Source organism: Crassostrea angulata, chromosome 6 (assembly GCF_025612915.1).
Source record: "Crassostrea angulata isolate pt1a10 chromosome 6, ASM2561291v2, whole genome shotgun sequence".
NCBI classification, from domain to species: domain Eukaryota; kingdom Metazoa; phylum Mollusca; class Bivalvia; order Ostreida; family Ostreidae; genus Magallana; species Magallana angulata.
The window spans coordinates 35,312,235-35,337,198 of record NC_069116.1 but is presented as its reverse complement, the minus strand read 5'-3'; the positions used below and the strand labels follow the sequence as shown (position 1 = coordinate 35,337,198).

At 34.2% G+C, this 24,964-nt stretch overlaps 1 protein-coding gene across 4 annotated transcripts in view; it reads right to left on the bottom strand.

Annotated features, from left to right (window-relative positions):
- Positions 1-24,964, bottom strand: part of LOC128187905 (uncharacterized) — a 403,124-nt gene that overhangs the window by 341,789 nt on the left and 36,371 nt on the right. For all 4 annotated transcript variants that reach the window (XM_052858590.1, XM_052858589.1, XM_052858588.1 and 1 more), the window contains exons 4-7: positions 21,963-22,130; positions 21,102-21,275; positions 8,503-8,655; positions 7,410-7,515 (exon numbers count right to left, since the gene is read on the bottom strand). In XM_052858590.1, coding sequence (XP_052714550.1) covers positions 7,410-7,515; positions 8,503-8,655; positions 21,102-21,275; positions 21,963-22,130 — 601 coding nt within the window. The remainder of the gene's footprint in view (positions 1-7,409; positions 7,516-8,502; positions 8,656-21,101; positions 21,276-21,962; positions 22,131-24,964) is intronic.

The window sequence follows — 24,964 nt, the reverse complement described above, 5'->3', positions numbered from 1 at the left end:
TGATACAATGTGTATAATATGATTGTATTATATAATATTTTACTTTATCCCATGATATTGTATCATTTGATATGATATCAAAATTATATGTATTATATAATACAATATCATATTATGTATCAAATATGATACAGTACCATACAATACAATATCATACTATAATATTTACATTCACTTTCTTTCCCTCTATTAAATTGCATTGGTTGATTTGAGTGATATTTACGCACGAAACAGAAGACCCAATCACCAAATCTGGTGCGTATGAATACATTAAGTATTTCTTCAGTATTTATCGAAGAACAGGAACTGACTCTTCTCGCGACTTCAAACCGGATAACGACCTGTTATTATACTTACGCTGATAAATATTTCATTGATGTAAATATATGTTGACAGTTAAATGAATTCAATTGATTAATTTTTTAGTTTACCAAGAGCAAATTCATTAAATTACAGAAAGAAAAATAAAATTGTGTTATTAGAATTTAAAATGCTGTGCACTATTTTTGTCAGCATATTTCGGCTGTTCCATTCCGTTAATTTCGCATACCTCGTTGAATAAGATAGAGCTTTTTAAAAACAAATCATATTTTCGGGAAGGAAATACATGTTTAAAAAACGTAAATATAAGCATTGATTCATTATTTTTTTAAAGATGAGGTCTTATAACTGCAACGATGAGTGCAAACAAATGTTCATAACGCGCTAGCGCGCGTTATACAATTTGTATGCACATACGTTGCAGTTATGAGACCACATCTTTGAAAAAATAATGATTCAATGCTTAATTATACAATATAATATCATATGTTTCAATGTTATGATGTATTGTTGCAATATGATATTGTTTCATATAATACTATATTGTATTATGTTTTATGATATTCTATTATTTGATCAAATACAATTGTAATGTATAACACAATACAATGTCATATCATACGTTACAATATCATATCTCACAATTTTTTACGGTATTTTATTGTTTTATATGATATATATTGTAAGTATGATTAGATGCACTTTTAATTGTATATTATTTTATTGATTAACATATGGACATATGATTATCATACAATTTTTTAACAGATGATATACGATTTTGTGTCAAAACAGAATCCATGAATATCCAAGATCATAAAGGATGGTGTTCAAATAATATGATAAAGGTTGTCTCATAAAGGTGATGCCTCATAAAGGTGATGCCTCGTCTCGGTGAGCTTTGTAATCTGTGATTACCTATGTTTTATGATTGCGGAGCTCTCCATCGTTTAAAGGGTTCCAAAGCATATTTTGTGATTTTTTAAAAATAAAATTAATAAAATTTAATTATCCAGGGGGATATGGTCCGGACTCCCTCTCTTTTACTGCGTAAAATTATTTATATTGAATTTTCCGGTGGGGCGGGCCCCCTCTCCCCCTCTAGATCATGCATGAGCAAGGAGTGTCGCATAATGAAATTAGAATGTTATTGTGTTTGGTCCACGGTAATCAGACGGCTGGTAAGTGACAGGAGTCTGGAAGTGCATATGTATACATTATGGCGGACATTACATTTTATGTGGAGTATATAATGATTAGGCATAGCCAGCACTGGTAAACATATATGTTACATGTACACATTAAAATATTTATAAACATTCATAGTAAGCGCGATGGCCTAGCGCATGCGTACCAATAATAGCATGGATTAATCGGAAAAACTTGGCGAGTACGGTGCCTGTATTAAATTCTATGTAATCGACCGAGACTTACTGAATGCAATAAAAAAAAAGGCGAGAGCGAAAGTGCAAAGTTGGGAAGAAGCGATAGTAGTATCGCTCCTTCGCCTTCGCACCTTCGCACTTTATGCATCACATCTTCGCGCTTCGTCGTCGCATCTTCGCACTTTTGCTCCTTCGCCCATGCAACTTAGGTCGAAGTGGCCCTATCGGAACACCATAGATATATGTAAATGTAATGATATACCCCTTCTTTCACTTAAAGTTTATTTGAATATAATTTATAATTTTTGTTACTTTCTGTAAACTGCAGCAGTAAAAATTACAATAGTGTAAAGACTATTTCACAAATAATAAAATAATACACTGAAAAACTTTAATCTACAAGGGGGTCATTATTCTACAGGGGTCACTTTTCTTCATGTGGAGTGTGCTCATTTTTATAAAAATGACACTTATTTTTCAGGCAAAGGGGTCATTTTTCTACGTAGAAAAATGACCCCCGGTCATTATTCTACGGGGGTCATTATTCTTCATTACACCGACAACCGCCGAGGGAAGGGGGCGTAATTTAATTTTGTAATAATTACATAGACCGTTATACTTTTAATGACATGAAATGTTAAGATTATTGATTAACCTAAAATTCACATGCAAACAGTTAAATCCCAAATTGTATATAAAGTGCTGCTCATGTGTATTATCATATGGGAAGGGATTTAACTCATCCTTTATGAAAATTATAATTTTTAAAGCTGCTTGGTCCGATTTTATATCAAATTTTATGCACGCTTTTAAACGATGGCTATGCTTAGTATATGTATAATAATAGGCATTGCAGTAGTTTTACCCGTCAATTATGCCAAATTTCAATGAAGAAAAATACGTACAAAATTTGCTAACAAAACAAAACGACATTAAACGGTTTCGCGTTATTTCGCGATCGCCTCATATGTTAAATTTCACCCCTGACGACGAGACGGGTATGGTTGTATAACGAATTTGAAATCGCTTTAAATAAAGGTCGAAATGATCAGACAAATTACAAATAAACATGTGTACGTTTTGTTAGCAAACTTGCCTCAAATTTTCGGCAAACTGATTAGTTTACCAGAAAACTTTAGAACTTGTTTGCCAAAGTTTGCCAGTAGTAGCAAACTTCTGGTAAACCTCTTTTATTATGCCAGAAGTTTACCAAACACCCAATTATGTTTGCAGCTTCTTCGCCAGTAGTGGCAAACTTTTGGCAAACTCCTCAAAATTTGCCAGAAGCTTAACACAAACATTTCTTGTTTTTTCTCTGTTTTATTTTCTTCCTGAGCTTGCCAAAGCTTTACCAGAAATAATACTTATACAATTTTATATACACATTCAGCACAACTTTAAGACTGTCAATTATAATAAATTGCTTTTATAATTTTGTATATTTGTATAGAGAAAGAATAAATCTAATAAATATTTTCGGATTTAAGTTTTAATCTAAGATAGTCTCAATCAAAATTTCTATTATAACGAAAATAAGATCAACTTTAATCGCATGATGTTTCAATACATAAAAGGCAAAATGACCCCCCCCCCACCCACTCCACTCATGCAGACCAGACCCCAGGTAACACCAACCTGTCTGTTCTTTTGTTATCCTATATTCCTTTTTCTTACGTTCAAATATCAGTTGATTTATGATTTGAGTTTCTGAACCGTTTGATGTTGAATCATGAAGATTGAAGAATTTTCCATATGCTGTTCAGTGTTTGTTTCTACTTTTACTTTTGTTTCAATAATAAGCTACGCGCGCGCTGATTGGTCGATCAATAGCTATAGCCGCCAATTTTCACATTCGATGCTGCCATGTTGTGTGCCTTCACCGAGATGGTAAAATGGATGAAAATAAGGGAATATGGCTGTGCACAAGGTAAAAGAAACATTGTCAATGGAGTGTTTACATTTTTAGAAAATCCACGGCTAATCAGAGGACGAATATAAGTGAATGAATCGAGTCTAAACACCCAAGGCCACTTCATGCACCATCCTGAGCACGTTTTTGAAAAAGTAAGTGAAATAATGAAAATATATTCGTTGAATAGCGGTTTAAACAGTTATTGGAATATAAAACGAAAGACTGTGATCTTTTATAATGAGTTTAACAGTTTAAGGCCGTCCCTATGACAATGCCAGGTGTCGATTCAAGCAGAACGCTCGTTATTGACATCGTTGTGATGCGCCATGAACAAATAATTTCAATTTTAAATTAATTTTAACAACGCCAAATTTAGGAAATTATCATTACATAGTGTATAATTACATTTTATATGATTAACATTTTTATTACTTAAATAAAGGAATTCATGTTCCACTCACATAGTCAGAGTTAGTAGTGCAAATTTTTAGCTTTATATAGATTAATAGATTGAGTAAGTATATGATAGGCTAACTTGTTTTTCTTAGAAACTGCTTTGAATTTGAAAACAGTTGTGCTTATATGAAATCCATTTATCTTCCCAACAGGTGTCTACCCTGGTGACCTGGTTACACAGGCCTAAAGAAAACGATGCATGAACAACTAACTCACCGATTTTATGATCAAATGATGCAACCAAAAAAGAGTGAAGACAGAATTTGTGTAAGAATACGTAGAAAAGCATATAAACAACAGTGCTGAAGTCTGACCATTCCATTGTGGACATTATTGTGATATTCGGCTATTTGTGTGATATTGTTTATGTGTGAAATCAAATCGGAGAGCATGTACAGGAGACTGTTAGAGATTGCCTTAAAGAATGCCGTGATTAATTGTAATATGACCAGTGACCGTGCAGGGCTTAATTGTGAACTATATGGTTTGAACTTCGCTCATTGTGAACTTTTGTCCAAGTTCATCTGTGCATGCATGTTGTGATCAAACTGCATTCAAGTTTATCGATCTGCAGCAACAAATCATCAGTCATCACCGAACGGTTGAGTACTATTTGTCAAATTTCATTATGGTTTGTTCATAATAATTTTAACTTGTGTCCTTTATCTCTAATTTTGCTGCAACTGTTTAAGTTAAACATCTTTGTTAATCACCAGTAGAAGTTATTTGTAAATTGATTGAAAAGCATAGAACATGTATTAGTAACTCATTATTAAATGATTATAAGCGTTTATTAATGGTTTTTCTTATGTTGTAATATTTAAAAGTTACTATGTTTATCTGTAAGCTTGCGGCAAATTTGCCGCAAACAGTTTTCCAGAAGCTAATTTGCATACGAATTCTGAATTTGCAGCAACAGTTTGTCGCTTTGCAGCAAACTCTCCGCAAATTTGCAGCAACTGTTTGCCAGAGGCCTTACATTTTGGTAAGGGCTATGCATAGCATGCGGGTTGAATAACCCCAATCATTCGGGGGACGAAACATTTTGGTTCCTTTTCTAAACATTCCCGTGATGCATCCCGTGATGTTTTTTCGTTTGCCCAAAGAGAAATTACTTCTATTTACTTTGAATATTTCTTACTTTGAAAGGAGACTGGTTCTGCTGGTGTAAATAGGAGAAAGTCCATAACTTTCTAAGATAAATGATTTGTGGAGGAAAACAATTGATACATAACTGTAATTACAAAAAAATCGGACCAAGCAGCTTTAATTATATTACCGGAACTTGTATGCGGCCTTCATTTTTACTTTAACTGGTACAAAACAGTGTTATTTAGGGGCAAACACTTCGTGCGGGTATTACTATATAAATAGTGCCTGTTTGGGAGGGTAACAGTTGAAATTGACACCCCGAGAAAACCATTGTCAACCGACGCGAAGCGGAGGTTGACAATGGTTTTCGAGGGGTGTCAATTTCAACTGTTATCCTCCCAAACAGGCACTATTTATTTTGTTATACTGAATGTCTTTTTTAAAATTTTTAAGAAAAGTTTACTGCTTTTATATAGGAATAACGTGAATTCTACAGCGAACCGTACGCGCACAATTTTCGCGCATGTAACATTTTTTAATGTTACCCGTTGCCAAGTGCGTTGCTAACGCTGAGGGTAATAGTAAATATTATTAACTGCGTCTTAACCAATCAGATTTCAGTATTTAACATGAAAGTATAACAATGTCTAATGACAGCATTGATTTATTAAGCTTTTGAAGCGAGATGGTATTTATTTTTATCTGGGTCAGAGTTCGATCCCGGTTACATTAAAATTAATGTTAAATTGGGCTCAAGATTTTGTAATGCATTATAGAAGCAAAGTTGTTGATCGTAACAATATCCGTTTGAAAAACTCATTGATGGCGTTATTAGAGATTTATATTCATTATCTAAAAGTGCAAGGGGGGGGGGGGTTATCTCTGAAATTGTATCGATATTTCATCTTATCATTTTAAATAGAAATCGGTCGGGAGATCTACTCGTTATGTAACGAGATTGTATCTAGTTATTAAGGTCTTCCGTTCTCGTAATGTTTATTATTTTTTTCTCTCCAATTTTTGTGCACGCGATTTCTCAAAAACTATTCGACCGATCTCAACTTTTTTTTCACAGATGATGGGACATTACCTGAATTTTTTAAGTTTTTGAAATTTTTTTTGTCGTCATTTCCGGTCCCGATTTACGGCCGATTTTGTAATTTTGTACGACCTGTTTTGAGTAGAGCTGATCTCAGAAACTATCAGAGACTTTGAAGTTGTGTACTATTTAGTTGTCTTGCATCAGTGGCGCCATTTCTTGGAGCTCGCTTTGGCACGAAAATTGAGTACAGATTTTGTTTTAAAATTTCGATACGTTTTGATATATCTTTTTATCAGCTGATATTTTGTTAAGACATATATATTACAAATGTGGTAGAGTATCAAGAGTTCTTTCAAACAAAATCAAGAGAAAGGGACTGACCCCTTTAATTAGGGGCCAAGGGACATGTAGAGTCTATTGCAAATGAATTGAATAAAGATTTTGTTATACATTATAGAAGCAAAGTTGTTGATCGTAACAATATCCGTTTGACACCACCACCCCCCCCCCCCCCCCAAAGAAATTAAAAAATGCATACTTTCAAAATTCTAATCCGCGTGGGAAGGGTGTTTCTAAGAAATATTTCCCGTCGCCACAAAATCTTGTCACATCTTCTGCAAATTGATGGCATCACTAACTGTTGACAATAATTTGGGTAGTATTATATGTTAAAACTGTATCAAAATTAAGGTAAATCAAAGAAATGGGTGGAAATTCAAAGAGTTTTTACTATACAGATAACTACTGTTTTGCAATATTTTGTAGACAAATTCTTTAGATGAGATGCGCAACGTTTGGAATACTCATAGACTGCGATCACACGACAAAAATAATGGTGGGGAGCAACGACGAATGATGCTATATAGTCTTCCACTTTTGTAAGGACCAACTGACCATCTTTGTCGAGTAGATGTTGAAAAAAAAATTCGTGAAGAGGAAATTAAACTACACCAAAAGTCTCGTGTGGCGATGAAACAGTATCAGAACTCTCTTTAAAAATTCACGTAGCGGCATTGTGTACCTTGGGTATTATTACGCAGTACTCAGGAGGTATGTTTTATTAATTACGAGAAAGAAAATTAGCGACATTTGCCTTTGGATAGTAGATTAAAACCAAGGATTCACATAATTTTTTTTCATGGCGTTTTGTAATCAATTTGAATAAGAACGCTTGCAAGAAAAAAAATCAAACCCTATATACTTTCGTCCCAATGAAGATGTCCGGTGTTATCATTGAAGTAAGTCCATGTTGTGATCAGAGCGTTAATAGCCATCGAAGTTGTAAACAGTCTATCTTCGCCATATTTCTGTATAAGGTTAAGAAATCAACATTTGGAAGTATAGACCAAACAACAGGGGGATATACAAGATTCAATCTAAAAATACCTGGACGTTTGCCAAAGCTTTTGTTCATTTCAAAAGTAGTAATCATTGCAGATGTTATTTGAAGGTCAAATGTACATTTAAATATCCTTCATGTAATGTTAATGGAGACAATTGGAAAGATGGGGGGGGGGGGGGGTGTTCAACTTTGTACATGCATCTAAAATATCACTTTTTGACAGGAAGGAGCATAAACTTGGGTTTTTAGATAATGTGTATATTATTATAACTGTATTTGTCTACATGTTAACTACATTTGAAAGAAAAATAATCGTGTTTAAAAAATTGGTTATGTAACTCAGGTTGCTAAAACTAATTTAAAGTTGTTTTTCTTATCTCAGTAATGAACTAAAGCCTATTTTAAAATTTTCATCAGAATAGGAAATCCCTACTTTTTATGACAATTTACTTAATGAAGATGCATATCCATTGAACAGTACTTTGTAAAAGCCTTAAGGCATGGGGCACATATTTTTTTCCAATGTGAAACCCATGGGACATGTCAATTTTTTTGAAATGGATATTTCCATTTGTACCGGTCCAATCATTGTGATAAATTTTGCCTGGTCCCTTACACCGGTGTGTAAGACGTCACAGGTCATCTCGCGCCAAACCGGCTTGATTCAAAAACCATTCAGGTGTAGAATCCTAATCTCGATAAGTACTTTTACGATCGCAGTTAAATTTTCAGGATGACTTAGATCTCCAAAATATCAAAAATTCACCGGCATTGCAGGTACCTTTTAATATTTTAAGAAATATTAGAAACTGAAAAGGAAATCACACAGCACGTCCAAATTTGATGTTATGCTATAAAATAATTATGTTACTATGTTTTTAAAAAAATGGACACAAAACCGAATACTAGTAATGAATCTTCACATTCAATGTAAAATAAATTATAAACATACCACCGGATAACCATCCTTGTCACGATCTCCATTTCCAAGAAAGTCGTCGAAGAACACCATGGCTGATGTGTTGTAGACGGCTTCCTTTAAAATGTTTTTGGTCATTGTATCACAAAGCGCCTGCTTTAGATCCTTCATTACTGTTTCCATGGCCTGTCAAAAACTTATCTCATTGGGTTCTTTGATTACCAAACATTAAAACGCTGCTGTGATGTTATTTCTTTGACCCAGCAGTCTAAAATTTAACCTGTGACGCCTACATGATTTTTCTGTCAGTGAATTATATATATATATATATATATATATATATATATATATATATATATATATATATATATATATATATATATATATATATCTATATATACAGACACACACATTCCACATATTTTTTGCATGTAAAGTGGTGTATGAAAAGCTACTGCAGTTATAAGACTGTCACAAACGTTGAACACTGTAAAATGCAACGTCACAAGCGAGAATCAAAGTCCACGCTTGTGGCTGTTACAGTGGCTCTTCCATTAATTTGAACTTACCCTTAGGATAAAACTGAAATTTTGACGTAACGGTTGGCAACGCCACAATGCTCGAACGAGGACGATTGCAGCTTAAAACTGATACTTATCTTAAATTTTGATCCAGAAAGTTTGGCTATTTGCAGTTTTAATGTATTTCAATGTAGTAGGACAAATGTTAGTTTTAGAAATACTGGTTTTGTAGAACAAGATAACCTCGACGCCATATTGTTTCCTAATCGGCAACGGTATTTTGCGTTGCCACAATCCCTCGCCGGCGACGCGCGTTCCAGCAATCGGCAACAAAGGCAACACCGGCATATCCGGCGATGCCGGTTAAATGGAAAGCACCCATGTTTTAAGATTTTTGACATGTAATAAATGACGCCATAATGGCACTTGATTTCAAACGGCGAGGAGTTTCCCGAAAGTGACGGAGTTAGGGTAGTGACGGGGTTAGGGGGCTATGCGATATATATATTTGTTATATTCAGTAGTATATTCTCACTATATAACTCTATATAGACGAATAGTCAATAATTGTAATATTAGCTCGTCCGAAAAATATTGACCGGTCAATATTTTTTTTTTTGATATTGACCGGCTAGGAATAGTATCTAGAGAACATTCCCTCTATTTCAAATAATTGCCTCTGATTAGTTGATTCGTAAACGATGACGTAAATAACTCTTTGCGACTCCAAAACAAGGTGACGTCATAATAGACAGTCAGTCAAGGCAAGTAAACAACGGACGCGCAATGCGACGGTTTGCTATCATAACGGATATAAGGATTTGCGAATTACTTTGAAGTAAAATCAGGTAGAACATCTGTATGTTTATTCGTACAGTCGGCGGACTATCACAAGTGACCGTTTGATGCTGAGGATATTTTGGAAATGAACTTTGCACAAAATTGAATTCTTTGTTGAGCTGAGAAAATTACGACGATCTGTTGTAAATTACTGGTTTGTATCTTCATATAACAAAACAAATGTTGACTGTGTTTTCGGGCAACATTAATTTAGCCCCATTGGGACGAAAATATTGCCATCCGCTTCGCGTCGGGCAATATTTCGTCCCTCGGGGGCTAATATTATCAATGTTGCCCTCAACCCCAGTCAGTATTTGTATAATGCTAAATGCAGTGGTACAACTTTGATTTTAATTTGATTTTATAAAAAAAATACGACCCTTCTCAAGATCTCTTTTCCGCTACTATAATCGATCTCAACTTGCAAGCATGTGGTACACATTTCTCAATTTTTGACACGCAGGCTTGAAAGGCTCATAACGAAATAAAAAAGTTCCACACGCCATGGTATACAGAGGATGTGAAATTTATATAAAAAAGAGTTTAGTTTTTCTTGATAATTGATTGTTGTTTAAGGTTTACTCTAAAGACGGTGAGCTTTTTTAAAAAATTCAACTTGTGTAATGTTACTCGTGTGACGTGACATAGATTTCGGTGATCGTGTTCGACGTGACTTTATATGCCAATTTCCTTCATTTATGAGAAATTCAATGCATTATTTGTAAATTGTATTATCAACGAGTTTCATTTCTGATCGCTAATTTCCCCCCAACTGGTGAGAATTTATAAATAAAGTGATAAGAAAACGAGTCTTGTCCGATCTGCTTTATTTCTTCATTTACATATCGTCTTTTGTACCAAAGTCCACCCATTCTACTCATTTTTTATTTATTAAAAGGAGAGGGTCACACATTAGAACGAAATTCACTGTTATAGGGTTTATAAGATTATCGATAATGTCAATCATTAAAGGGTCTAAGTAATCAATACATATTCATTCTCACAAACGTTGTAAATTTTCAATCATTGTATATAATTACATTGTATAATGTTGTATGAAAACCCCGGTTTTTATATGTTTAAGGATATCATTCGTTGGAATTTTCTATTTTGTAGATGAACGTAGTTTGAGCACAATATTACTTATTAGGTTTGTTATTGACTGTTTAAAGAAATTTGTGGGGTCGGTAAAGTCCATAGAAGGCGAGGCGAAGCCGAGCCTTCTATGGACTTTACCGACCCCACAAATTTCTTTAAACAGTCAGTAACAAACCTAATAAGTGTTTTGTTTTGTCGAGGACCTAAAGTTTGATATGTAAACAAACGTTTGTGTAAAAAATCAGTTCAAATAACGTAACGTCCGCCATGTTGCCCTATAAATTTTGACGCTTGCCTTGTAAAGAAATTTGTAAGGCAGCCACGTGACGCGTTTCATCCAATGACGTCGCGACATTCTAGTCCGAGGCAAAACAAATGTATTTATAGGGTTCGAAATACTAAGCAAAAAGCAGTAGAAGCTTAAACATGGAACAAAGTACAATGATCGTTAAATTACGTCTGTTTTGTACATTTCAATTTGTTCCCAATATAAAGTGAGTGAAAGTGTTAACATTTGGCATTTCAATATTCGTACTATTTGAGCTGAAGCTCACTGTTAGAAAAATTAATTTGTTGGTATTTTGAATAAGTTATTTTAACTGTTCAAATATGTTTAAGTAAAATTTCTAAAAGGCTGGATCTATCTTTAAATCTTCCAATTTTTCATTTCAGAATATAGATACAGTTTTAAAATATTGCCATGACAATTTAGCTTTCGATATTACGCTTTTAAACTTTAAAAATTTAGCATATTCCTACAGGCATGAAGTATCGTTTTTGTATATTAATTCTTTCGGTCGGCGGAATATCACCAGTGACCGTTTGATGCTGAGGATATTTTTGAAATGAACTTTGTGTAATGCCCATTAGAAACAGTTTATCTTAATCCTTCAGCCAGCTAGCCATTAGCGCTTGCTGTGTGTTTATGTGAGACCAACTATTGTTTACATTATAAATGTTAGAATGCATGGGAAAGCATTAACCTGTGTAAAAGTTTAGTTAGAATAAATGTAGCATCCGAACCCACCACAAGTGTTATCTTTCTACTAAGCAATTTTACAATGGCGACGAGGATTTTTATTCAACTTTGAAGGAAAACACAATGGCAGAATCTGGATTACCGGTTTTTCCTAAATTTCCTGTCCATGCTGAGGGAGCAATAGGTACCCGATGGAGGAAATGGGTACAGAGACTGGAAAACCTATTCGTTGGAATGAAAATCACAGATAACAAGAGGAAACGTGCGCTACTCCTTCATTACGCTGGCGAGGAAGTCTATGACATTTTCGACACTTTTGCCGATACAGGGAATGACGAGAATTATGACCAAGCCAAAGATGCGTTGAAAAATTACTTTGAACCAAAAGTAAACAAGGAATACGAGCGGTACGTTTTCCGACAAACAAGGCAATCGGAAGGTGAAACAGTGGACACATATCACACCCGATTGAGACAACTTGCCACAAAATGTGAATTTGCAGACAATGATAGTGAGATCAAGTCTCAGATCATACAGAGCTGCACATCATCAAAATTAAGAAAGAAAAGCACTTAGTGAGGAGATGACACTCAACAAGCTACTAGAAACGGCAAGAACATTAGAACTCGCGGAGAAGCAGGCATCGGGAATCGAAAATAACAATTCCAGTGTAAACAAAATACACCAAAAGGAATCAGAACAAAGAACTCATCATTGGAAACCAAGGCGGAATCCAGAGCCGAGAACAAAAGGTACATATAGACAGAGTTCTAAATGTTATAACTGTGGCGGCCATTACCCCCACAAGACAAAGTGTCCAGCATTCAAACAAATCTGTAGTAACTGTGGACGAGAAAATCATTTCGCTGCTTATTGTAAATCAAAACCCCAGTTTAAGAAAAAACATGTTAAACAAATCCAGGACTGTGATGGAGATGATGGATACGTATTCAGCGTCAGAAACAACTCTACAACAAAACAACCAAAGTTTAATATTACGCTTAATGGGCAACGCTTTTGCATGTTGATTGACACAGGCTCCAGTGTTAATATTTTGGACGAGGTCACGTTTTCCAAACTGCATCCAAAACCTAAACTGAGCAAATCAAGTACAAGAATTTTCGCATATGGTTGTAAAAACGACATAAAAACGTTTGGATATTTCACTGCGACCATTGAAACAAAGTCCAAAATAGCTGTTGGAAAATTCTATGTAGTCGAAGGAAATTGTGGTACACTCCTAGGATACCAAAGTGCCGTAGATCTTGGTATCATACCAGTGATCAATCGTTTGTCAACAGATGTGAATAAAATATATGAAGAGTTTGCTGACCTGTTTCAAGGAATTGGAAAAATAAAAGATGTAAAAGTGAAAATTCACGTCGATAAAAGCATCAAACCTACTGTTCAGCCTCACCGACGGATACCTTTCCATTTCCACGAAAGAAAGTAGAAGCAGAGTTAAGAAGGCTTGAGGATCTTGACATCATCGAGAAAGTAGAAGGCCCTACACCTTGGGTTTCACCAATTGTCGTTGCACCCAAACCGAAAAAACCAGATGAAATTAGGATGTGCGTGGATATGCGTTTACCTAATAAGGCAATTCAAAGAACAAGACATATCACACCTACAGTTGATGACATAATTCATGATTTAAATGGAGCCAAAATCTTCTCAAAATTGGATATGAATGCAGGGTATCACCAAATTGAATTGGAAGAGCAATCAAGATACATAACGACGTTCACAACTCACGTAGGATTGCGCCGATATAAACGTCTCAACTTTGGCATTTCATCAGCTGCTGAAATTTTTCAAGAGACTGTTAGTGAATCACTCCAAGGCTTACAAGGGGTAAAAAATATTAGTGACGACATCATAGTGTATGGGGAAACACAAGAACAACATGATACGCGTTTAAGAAAAGTCATGGAACGGCTACGGGAGCGCAACATAACACTAAACCGACCAAAATGTGAGTTTAACAAACAAAAGCTATCTTTTTTTGGCTATGTATTTTCCGCAGATGGCATTTCAGCTGATCCTGCTAAAATACAAGCTATCAAGTCAGCGAAAAGTCCAACAAACACAAGTGAAGTGAAAAGTTTTCTTGGAATGACAAATTATGTATCTAGATTTATTCAAGATTACTCAACAATTACGCAACCGATAAGGATTCTCACACAGAAGAATATGGCGTGGAAGTGGGAAACGAAACAACAGTTGGCGTTTGAAAAGCTAAAGAATTCACTTACAAGTGATACTGTTATGTCATACTATGACCAGAACAAATCAACGGAAGTAGTTGTTGATGCAAGCCCAGTTGGAGTTGGAGCTATCCTTTCCCAGGAAGGAAATATTGTTGCGTATGCAAGCAGATCATTGACCCAAGTAGAACAACGTTATTCACAAACAGAAAGAGAAGCGTTAGCCATCGTTTGGAGCTGCGAACATTTTCACTTGTACATATACAGATCCAGGTTTACATTGGTTACTGACCATAAACCGCTAGAAAGTATATTCAACAATCCGAAATCAAAACCGCCTGCAAGAATTGAAAGATGGCGTTTGCGTTTTCAAGCATATGATTTTCATGTCAAATATAAGAAAGGAGTTGACAACCCAGCCGACTATATGTCCAGACACCCGAATATACGAACCGATGAGAATGGATCAAAAGAAGAGAAAATAGGGGAAGAATTTGTCAACTTTGTTGCACAACATGCTGTCCCAAAAACTGTTACTTTATTGGAAGTAGCAGAATGCACAGCAAATGATGCAAATCTACAAATGGTTATTCAAAATCTGAGGACTGGAAAATGGAAAACTAAGTCTGACAATTTGTCAATGCAGTCGTTTTACAAACTAAGGAACGAGCTGTGTATTGGAAAACATGAAGAGATGGAAATTCTTTTAAGAGGATCAAGACTAGTGATTCCTTCATCACTACAGAGGAAAATAGTCGACATAGCACATGAAGGACATCAAGGCATTGTTAAAACGAAACATTGCTAAGGGAAAAAATTTGGTTCCCTGGAATCGACTCAATGGTAGAAAACCTATGCAAATCTTGCATCCCATGTCTATCATCTGTTCCTGCCAACAAGATAGAACCGTTGAGGATGTCAAAGCTACCAAACAAACCGTGGTTGGAAGTAAGCGTAGATTTTTGCGGTCCTTTCCCATCCGGAGAATACCTACTAGTGGTAAATGACGACTATTCGAGATATCCGGAGATAGAAATTGTATATTCAACTTCAGCAAGATCAACAATGACGAAATTGGATAAGATTTTTTCTACACATGGAATTCCGAATATTGTCAAGACAGACAACGGACCTCCATTTCGAAGTCATGAATTTAACGAATTTACGAAATACATGGGATTTACGCACCGTAAAATTACACCATTATGGCCAAGAGCTAATGGGGAAGTTGAACGGTTTATGCGGACCATAGGAAAAGTTGTCAAAACATCGCATGCAGAGAGCCGCAATTGGAAACAAGATATTTTCCATGGCCAATTTCTGAGAAATTACCGAGCAACGCCCCATTCTACAACAAAAGTTCCACCGGCGAAAGCTTTATTTGGAAGAAATATAAAAGTTCGTCTTCCGGAAAACCCTAAAACAACGACATTCAGAAAAACGGAAATGCGGAGACGGGATGAAAATCAGAAACAAAAGATGAAACATTATGCAGACAAGAAAAATAATGCGAAGCATTCATCTTTAAGAAAGGGAGACAGAGTTATTGTTCAAGAAAAGAAACGCAATAAACTATCTACTCCGTACGAAATCGAGCCATTGGAAGTCATAGGGAAAAGGGATCCATGATAACAGCATCAAATGAAAACAAAACCGTTACAAGAAACTCCAGTGCATTCAAAGAAATAAAACCAGCAGAAGTTACTATTGACCAGTCTGATGAATGCGATAACGGAGATGTAAACAACCCAGAAACCAACACAGAAACAACGAAGTCTCCAGATGCGATACCAATGACTCCGCGCTATAATTTAAGGCAGAAAACAAATCGTCCAAAATATCTAGATGATTATGTTTCTAAGTAAAACATAACAAGTCGTGTTGAGAGGCATAATAATCCTCTGGCTTGTTCCGTGTAGTTTAGTTTTATAATCAATCTTGTAGTTATTAAATATGTATAAATGTTGTGAGTGACTGATAACATCTTATAAACAAAAGGAACATTTCTATTTAATTTGGCAATGTTAATATCAGTGATAATTTCATAAGTGACTTTCATTAACAAACAATAAATGAACACAATTAAAATTCAAAGGAAAGGAGGGATGTAATGTCCATTAGAAACAGTTTATCTTAATCCTTCAGCCAGCTAGCCATTAGCGCTTGCTGTGTGTTTATGTGAGACCAACTATTGTTTACATTATAAATGTTAGAATGCATGGGAAAGCATTAACCTGTGTAAAAGTTTAGTTAGAATAAATGTAGCATCCGAACCCACCACAAGTGTTATATTTCTACTAAGCAATTTTACGCTTTGCACAGATTGAATTCGTAAATTCTTTGTTGAGCCGGGAAATTACGGCGATCTGTTTTCAATTACTTTCTTAATTTTGTTTGTTTCTTCATATAACAAAACAAATGTTGACTGTGTTTTCGGGCAACATTGATTATATTAGCCCCCGAGGGACGAAATATTGCCTGACGCGAAGCGGAGGGCAATATTTTCGTTCCAAGGGGGCTAATATAATCAATGTTGCCCTCAACCCCAGTCAATATTTGTATAATATATATAGAGGATATCTATATTGTGTGATTTTATATTTGCTTTATTCAACGAATTGAAATGGTGTATATATTCGCGAGGCTTGCCGAGCGAATATAACTATTTCAACGAGTTGGATAAAGCAAATATAAAATCACACAATCATAGATGTTCTATCTATATCATACAATTTGATTTATATCATGAAGCTTTTGAGACAGTCCCTTATGTGACCCGAATTGTTTTTTTTTTCAAAGATTAAAAACGACGCGGGTAGGTTAAGGCAACTCCGAGTTAAATGATCGTCAAAATTATGATCAATTTAAAAAATGTTTATTTTTATGAAAACAACGCGGGATATTAATACCAAGTGAAAGAGTTCACCAAGATATTATTTTTCTACTTTGGAATCGACTCAATCTTTGAAGATGCCGTGCCATGGTATCACGTGACAGTTTAAAATAGATCACTTTTTTACCTTAACAAAAAATCAAAAAGTGTAACACTACCCCGAAGTTCATTTGTATGTTTGCTACAATAATTCGATTGGCAATTAGTTCATGTTTATTAGTATTGCTAGAATCCTATTGTACATCGCATAAAATAAATATTGTATATATTTATCGGAAACCCTCTCAAGTTCTAAAATTTTATTGAAAATACTACGTATTTTTCGTTTAAAACAACAAAGCACACGCTTCTAGCAGCACTTTTCAGGTAGTTTAGGTCATATACCGTTGATATTTACCAAAATCATCTTTCCTAATATCCGGGGTAGTGTTACATTTTTGCCATTTTATGTACACACTGACAGAGGAAAGGCTGGTCAAGCCATATAAATGTCGATCCGCTTACCTTATAACACTCGCTGATTAAACAAAATATCCATGCCTGTATTATCCTGATTATATTCTAACTGACACTCATCTAAATCTTAGGCATCTGTATTAAATAAGTCTTATTTCGGCATTGTTTACACTGCATTCCGATGATTTGTCTCCCGACATGATCTTCTCTATTAAACATGCTTGTGACGTCATCAATGATAATTATACGTAATAGAGAGAAATCAAAGATATATTCAGTTAGAAGAGTTTCTAATGATATTGTATGTCTGTAGTTTTTATAATTTAAACCAGAGATAAAGTTAAAATCGACATGTTTCTGAGTAAAATATGACATCATGCTGCTTATTGTGACATCATATCGATCAGAGGAATTTGATCGCTGTGAGTTGCCTTATCATACCCGCGGATGATGCAACGTTGTGTTATGCGGCTATTGTGACCTTGCGCAATACAATTTAGTACGTCATTCCTGAGATAAATCTAACTGTTTTGATGTAAAGTTTCACTGAACAAAACCTTAAAATAATTTTTTAGCTCTAAATAATTTTTCTTAGAGCTTATTCACTTGATTAAACGGAAATTCCGATTAGAAGACTTGAATAATCAAGTTTGTTGACATACACGAAGTTGCGAATGCTCGTTAGTTTGAATTGACTCGAACAATGTTGATGAATGGTGTTTAATAAAACAAACACTAGGCTAGCCTTATGATTCAAAATTGAAAATAGTGAATAAGGATGCTTACTGGTGGTGGAATAAAAGTCTCATGAAACAGTATTTCGGTAAGTTCTTGTATATAAACACAACCAGAGCGCTCTGTTTTCATCGCGTCGTCAGGATGAACTCCTTGATAGCTAACGTAATTTGTAGTTTTATAAAAATCACAAAGCAAATTGAAAGTTGGAAGTGGGCTAAATTTATCAAAAATCTTGACAAACAAGAAAAAAGGGTCTTGTGGTTACGGTTATGAATAACTTTGCAAAAAAGGTGGGGGGGGGGGGGGGGGGCTAACCAACCCCCCCCCCCCCCTTACAATAGCCCCCGGTTCCGACGCCTGTGCTACGCAGTTATGTGTTTTCCTTCATATTTGTAATTTAAATCTTTGACAAAATCAATTTTATATTAATTTTTGTAGTAGATATAGTTATGTTGAAAGTACTAGCAAATCTTCGAAAATAGGTTACTAAAGCGTTGAAGCGAGGGGCTGTGTCAAAAGTAGTTCCGACCGGAAGTATTTGATATAACCACCCGTGTGATATAGCAAAGGTTTATCACACGGGTAATATACACCACACGTATGAGATAAATATATATATATATATATATATATATATATATATATATATATAAAAGGAAAATAAGCAATACTAACTGCAAAACATAAGCGCTTTCATTGTTAAAAATCTTCAGACGTTTTACACTCGTTAAAATTATGACGTAATTACGTTACCTAGTGATAACGTCAACAATGATACTACGACCTCATAATGCTTTTTGAAGGAAACAATCGTAGAATAAAGTTATATAGCGTAATATATAGTAAAACAAAATCATAGACGATGAACAGTCTATATAAAACTATTTAACGAAGGTTTTATACACACACACACACACACACACACACACACACACACACACACACACACACACTAGTAAAATCATTCAGTGGCAGAAAACGCGCGCGCACGTGCGTGCATGACTGCGCCAAAGGTAAAATTTTAGACTGCTGGGTCAAAGAAATAACATCACAGCAGCGTTTTAATGTTTGCGTGTTAATGCTGGAGAAAACGTACCCAGGAGAAAACGTACTCAATTTCTAGGGTACGTTTTCTCCAAGAGAAAATGTACCCTATGAAAATCATAAATAATAGTTTTCATAAACATTCTTGAATGAAACAATATAAAATATACAATAAAGATGTGTATCATTTGTTACCGTTGTTTTTAAAAACATAATTTGATAATCACGTACATGAATAATCAAAAAAATAATTTTGTTTAAAGGGACTTGGACACGATTTGAGATCGAAAATTTTATTTTTATTTTTTATGTATAAAATGGTTTATTGGTGCATTTTAAATGATTGACCAAAATATTGAATGTTAAAGTCAAGTTACAAGTGAGATACAGAGGTAAGAATTGGTTGTTATGTAAACAAAGCTCGAGTTTTATAGTTGTTTACAAAATATGTAAAGTAGAGATTAACCATTTCTTAGACAAAATGACATGTAAAAAACAATTAAAACTAACTCAATATCTTCATAAATACTAGTATCACAAAAGAAAATTACATTTGATTAAAACTTACACCAATACAACACATATGTAAAAATGACAACATTCGGGCTTTGTTTACAAAACAAAAAATTATGAACTCTGTGTCTTGCTTATAACTTAATATTTGACTTTCAAATTTTGACAAAGCATTATAAACTTTTATATTTATCAGTATAAACACTGAAAATGGAAAAAATAAAATTTGAAAATTTTAAGTCAAATCGTGTCCAAGTCCCTTTAACTATACAATAATTTGTTACATACACGAACATCGCTTGATTTTTCGCTGTTTAATTAGTCGGCAATTGATCCACCATAAACGAAACCGTTTAATAGTTAGTTTTTATTGCAATTTAATTTGGAGAACTATATTTATTATGATCGAGTATCTTAAGAAGTTTTTTTGGATACCAGTATTCTGAAAGAGTAGTGCAAAAATGGGTCTTGAATGCTGCCCCTATCAACTATAGAAAATTATTTATAAAACTAAGTTGAATTGTTTTTTAGCTCAAATCAGAGACATAAATAATAACAATAATTTATGTCTCTGCTCAAATCAAGTCAAAGTCTTCTAAATATTTGTTTGATTCATATAAACATGTATGAAAAATCATACGAGATGAATTACAACACATTGAACAGTCTGTCTTAGTATATATATGAAATCCTCATCATACATGTAAAAAAAATACCCTATCAGAACATCTTGTAATGCATGATAATACATAATAATAACTGCTCAGGTATGTAATTGATTATCACTATGATTAAAGGGCAATCAGGGGATATCGCATAGAGATACTCAAATAGATAAAGCTAACGGTAAATGGAAAACTGAGAAGAAGTAAACTCGTAACACATTATGAATTATGACAGGTTATTCGTACTAAAATAAAAGTTGTTACAATTATTATAAAGGTATTAATTATAAAATGTATGTATTTATGCATTGAAAGATGCATTCAAGTTTAGCATTTGAAAACTATTTAACTATTTAATATGTCCAAACCCTTTAAATTTATAAAGAATTAAATTCATATATTCATATATAAATTCATACATTCCTATATATTTCTAGTGTAAAATATTATTTAAAAAGCATTAAAACTACTAGTATTAAATAATACAGTTATGATTTTTATAGGGTGTGTTTTCTCTTGGAGAAAACGTACCCTGGAAACTGGGTACGTTTTCTCCTTATATATATATATATATATATATATATATATATATATATATATATATATATATATATATATATATATATATATATATATATATATATATATATATATATATATATATATATATACACATACATTGTGTGGCAGACTGCCGGCCCGGTAACGTCGGGTCAGTTGAGCGTACGTTCTTGCGACGAACCAGTAGAACTCCATGACAGAAGGATAGTAGGTCAATGCAAGATCTGGACGCCCAGAGAAGTTAGTGTTGATCTGGAAGGCGATCATGGTAGAAGTGTTCAGGTAGAGTTGCTAAAAAAAAAAAAACACAAACGATTTATTGTATATATTATTTAAGAAATAAACAACGTTATTTAGTGAACATGGCGTTATGAATAGCAATAGCTCTGTTGACATATTCCATGATGCGTGCTAGCGCATCATGGAAAATATGCCAGCAGAGCAGTTGCTATTCATAACGCCATGTTCACTAAATAATCGTTGTTTATTACTTATATTTGCATTTTACCACTCGCAAATACCCTGTATTAGCCTAGACCTTGACATTAAGCTATTACATCAAAAGTAAACATTCAGACTGTAATGTATCTTTTTAATTCACATAGATTTGTTACCAGAATCAATGATATGTTATAACAGTAATTCCTTTAAAATGTTATCAAAAACATGTTTTAATATTACATGTAAATACGTCAATTTAATCGAGTTGGAGAAAAACACATGATGTATCGTATAGTGGTTTAAATCTATAACGTCATGGAAAAGTATATATAACGTTACACCTTTATGACGTCATAGTATACTGACAGAGCAATTGCGATTATAGAGAAATAATTGCAGCTCCTCCGTATGGGCTTACAGTGGGAAAGAACAATGGAAATGCAAATATACACTTATAATAACCTATTTTTCAAAAAATCACTCGTTTATCTACATTGTCACTGAATTTTTTTTTTAATTCGCATTCCAGATAATGACCTGGATTTCTGGATCCTCCAAGACCTCGGTGGTAACCAGTCCAGAGAGGACACCATTGGTGATACCATACAGTGCGTTTGCTGATACGGTCACATCTACGTTGTTGACGTCACTTGGGGTTATTATACCGTGGTAGTATTGAGCTCTCAAATCATCAAAGTCTTGTACCTGCAAATCAATTTGATTGTTTTCCGATATGTTTCATTAGTGCATGACGGTACATTTATACACATGCCAAAATAAAATGCCATGATCGATTCCGTGTATCCATTAAACCACATCTAATTCTATTTTTCTGTAATCGACATCCGTGATAAATATTTAGGTGTCATTTAAGAAAAAGTCTAATCACGAAATATAGTTCATTGAGACTGTATTACTAATAATTGTTTGGCAGTACGAAAGTTGGCCCCGCCGAAATTCAATTACTTAATAATATTGTTATCTTTGAGTCACCACTGAACACTACTCGTAAAAGGCACTGTCGGCAATATTTCTTTTTCATCGCCGCTATCCCTTTAATAGCAGGTGCGGCCATCTTGTACATTTGAGGATAAGAATGTAAACATTTCTTGAACTGGCTTGTTTGTGCCCGAAACTGGCCAAAAATGTTGCCAAAAGATATAAAAGCAAAAAATAGGAAGTCCTTCATGCTATTTTGTTTGAAAAGTATGCATGCAAGAACAGGACAATGCCTTTTTAATCACTCAGGGCAGCTGTCGAACTGCGCAGCTACAGACTTATTTTGAAGATTTAAATATCTGAAAAAAATATGAAAGGGGTTAAATGGTGTCCTCTTTACAACCATTTGTTGAAAAAAAGTTTGAATTTTACTCTAGTAACAAAGTTGTAACTTTGCCTCAATTATAGGCTACCCTTTTTTTAATCAGTCGGCATGGGATCTATTTTTAGAACATGAAAAATCCAGTCTATTCTTAGAACTTCTGTGTCTATGGAGACACATTGACGTTATATTTCATAGAAAAAAATAAATGTCAATTCAAAACCATCCGTTTTCAATTTGATATACATCTCTATACCTGTCCTATGTTTGTTTTATGGGGATATTTTAGTTCTATAAGTATAGATTAAACTAGACAATTGTTGCAAAAGCAACAAAAAGGTCTTCCGTTTTGATATATATGTATCAATTTAACTGTAAGACATTGCTTCTCTCATATAGAATAAAAAGTGGATATGATAATTATTGTGAATGATATATCCAGACGTTACTTACAAGTAAAACAAAGAGAATGAAAAAGAAATCAATTTTTGAAGTACTTTCTGTGACGACTTGAAGTAACGCCGAACTAAACAAAAATGTTAACCATTTGTACAATCATAAGTCAATCTTTCCTCAAGGTTTGGTTGTTCACGTCTCTGCCAAATCTTAGATCTCTTTGAAACAATATTTTTTGTCTCGAGACCGGAAACGGACAATCGGAAGTGATTAATAAAAACAAAAGCTGATATTTCTCGTACATTTGCTTAGCGTATATTACTCTTTATTAGGCTAGATGAAACACCCCAAAAAGTCAGTTAAACTTGTTAAAAACATGATTCGTTTGAACCATTCCGGTGAAAACCGGAAGTGACAGTTGACAAAATTAAACCCGTTAAACACATCCCTAATCACATTTCTATCAATCGTGAAAGCTTCGTGTCTCAATCACTTACAGTGACAAAAATCTCGCGGACATAAAAATTGTTAAAAGGAAAGCTACATAGAGGTATTTTAGATATCTCACCGGAAGTAAACTTTTGAAACGGTTGAAAGAGTTATCTTCCTTTGTTTGTATTTTTGTTATTAGTAATTATTGTAAATAGTGTAATCAAAATGTCAAATGATTAAAAGAGTTATTCAAGCATTATTATTATTATATAAAAACAAAACAACAAAAACAGTTATTGTAGTCAAATAGACTTATAAATCGAGAAAGTATGTTTGGCTGTCGTTAAACACTTCTGTGAGATATAATGCAATTGATTTAAGAGTCAGATGGTGTCACTACTACTTGTTGTGTTTGATATTGTATAGTCTTTACAGAAGACTGATACGAGAAGTAATCCCTAGATACGAATTACTGTATAGGAGAATATCACGTCGGTGAATTCTGTAAGTTGAAACTTTGGTTTATTAAAGTTGATTAGGTTGGGCTTTTTTTTATCATGTAACAAATTGATAGGCCAAGTGGCATAGCCAGATTGATTGACTGAGTTGCAATACCAAGTGGCTGAGCGACAAGTTGCCTTGCCAGGTAGCAAGGGCGGTTGACAAACATAGAAATAGCCACAAGGCAGTGGCTTATATATATCTGTATATATTGAGAATTACCACAAGGCAGTGGTTAACCTATATCTGTATATTTTGAATTAAAGCGTTTTTGTACATTATAGAGGCACTTGGCAAGTGTCATTTTACTCTTCGTTTGCATTCCCTATAGAACTCGGGTGAACCGGGTACGGACCGAGACGCCTGGTCGAGGCCGCGACACGTTACACTTTATTTGCTAATTTAACATTATATAAATGACATATGTAAGATTGTATACTGATATTTTCATTTTAATTAAAATAAATAAAATATGGAAAAAAAACTAATGTTTGAAGTGCTTCCGGTAACAACCGGAAGTTACGCCGAACAAAACAAAATAATGTTAACACATGTAAATATGTATATTATTGGCTATCAATTTATCTTACATTGTCAAACAAAAACAGTAAAACTCTTAAATAACTTGATTTGTTTGAACTCTCCCGGTGTGGACCGGAAGTGACGGGTGACAAAATAAAAACGGTTAAACACATCTTCTATCAAATGTCTATCATCCATGTAAGTTTCGTGTCCTGGTCACTTACAGTTTTTGAGATCTCGCTGTAATAATATTTGTTTTAAAAAGAATACCTGAGATATCTCACCGGAAGTATTTTTTTTTTGTGTTTATTAATCATCGGATAGATGACATATGAAAGCGTTTATACTTATATATCAATTCTGTGTG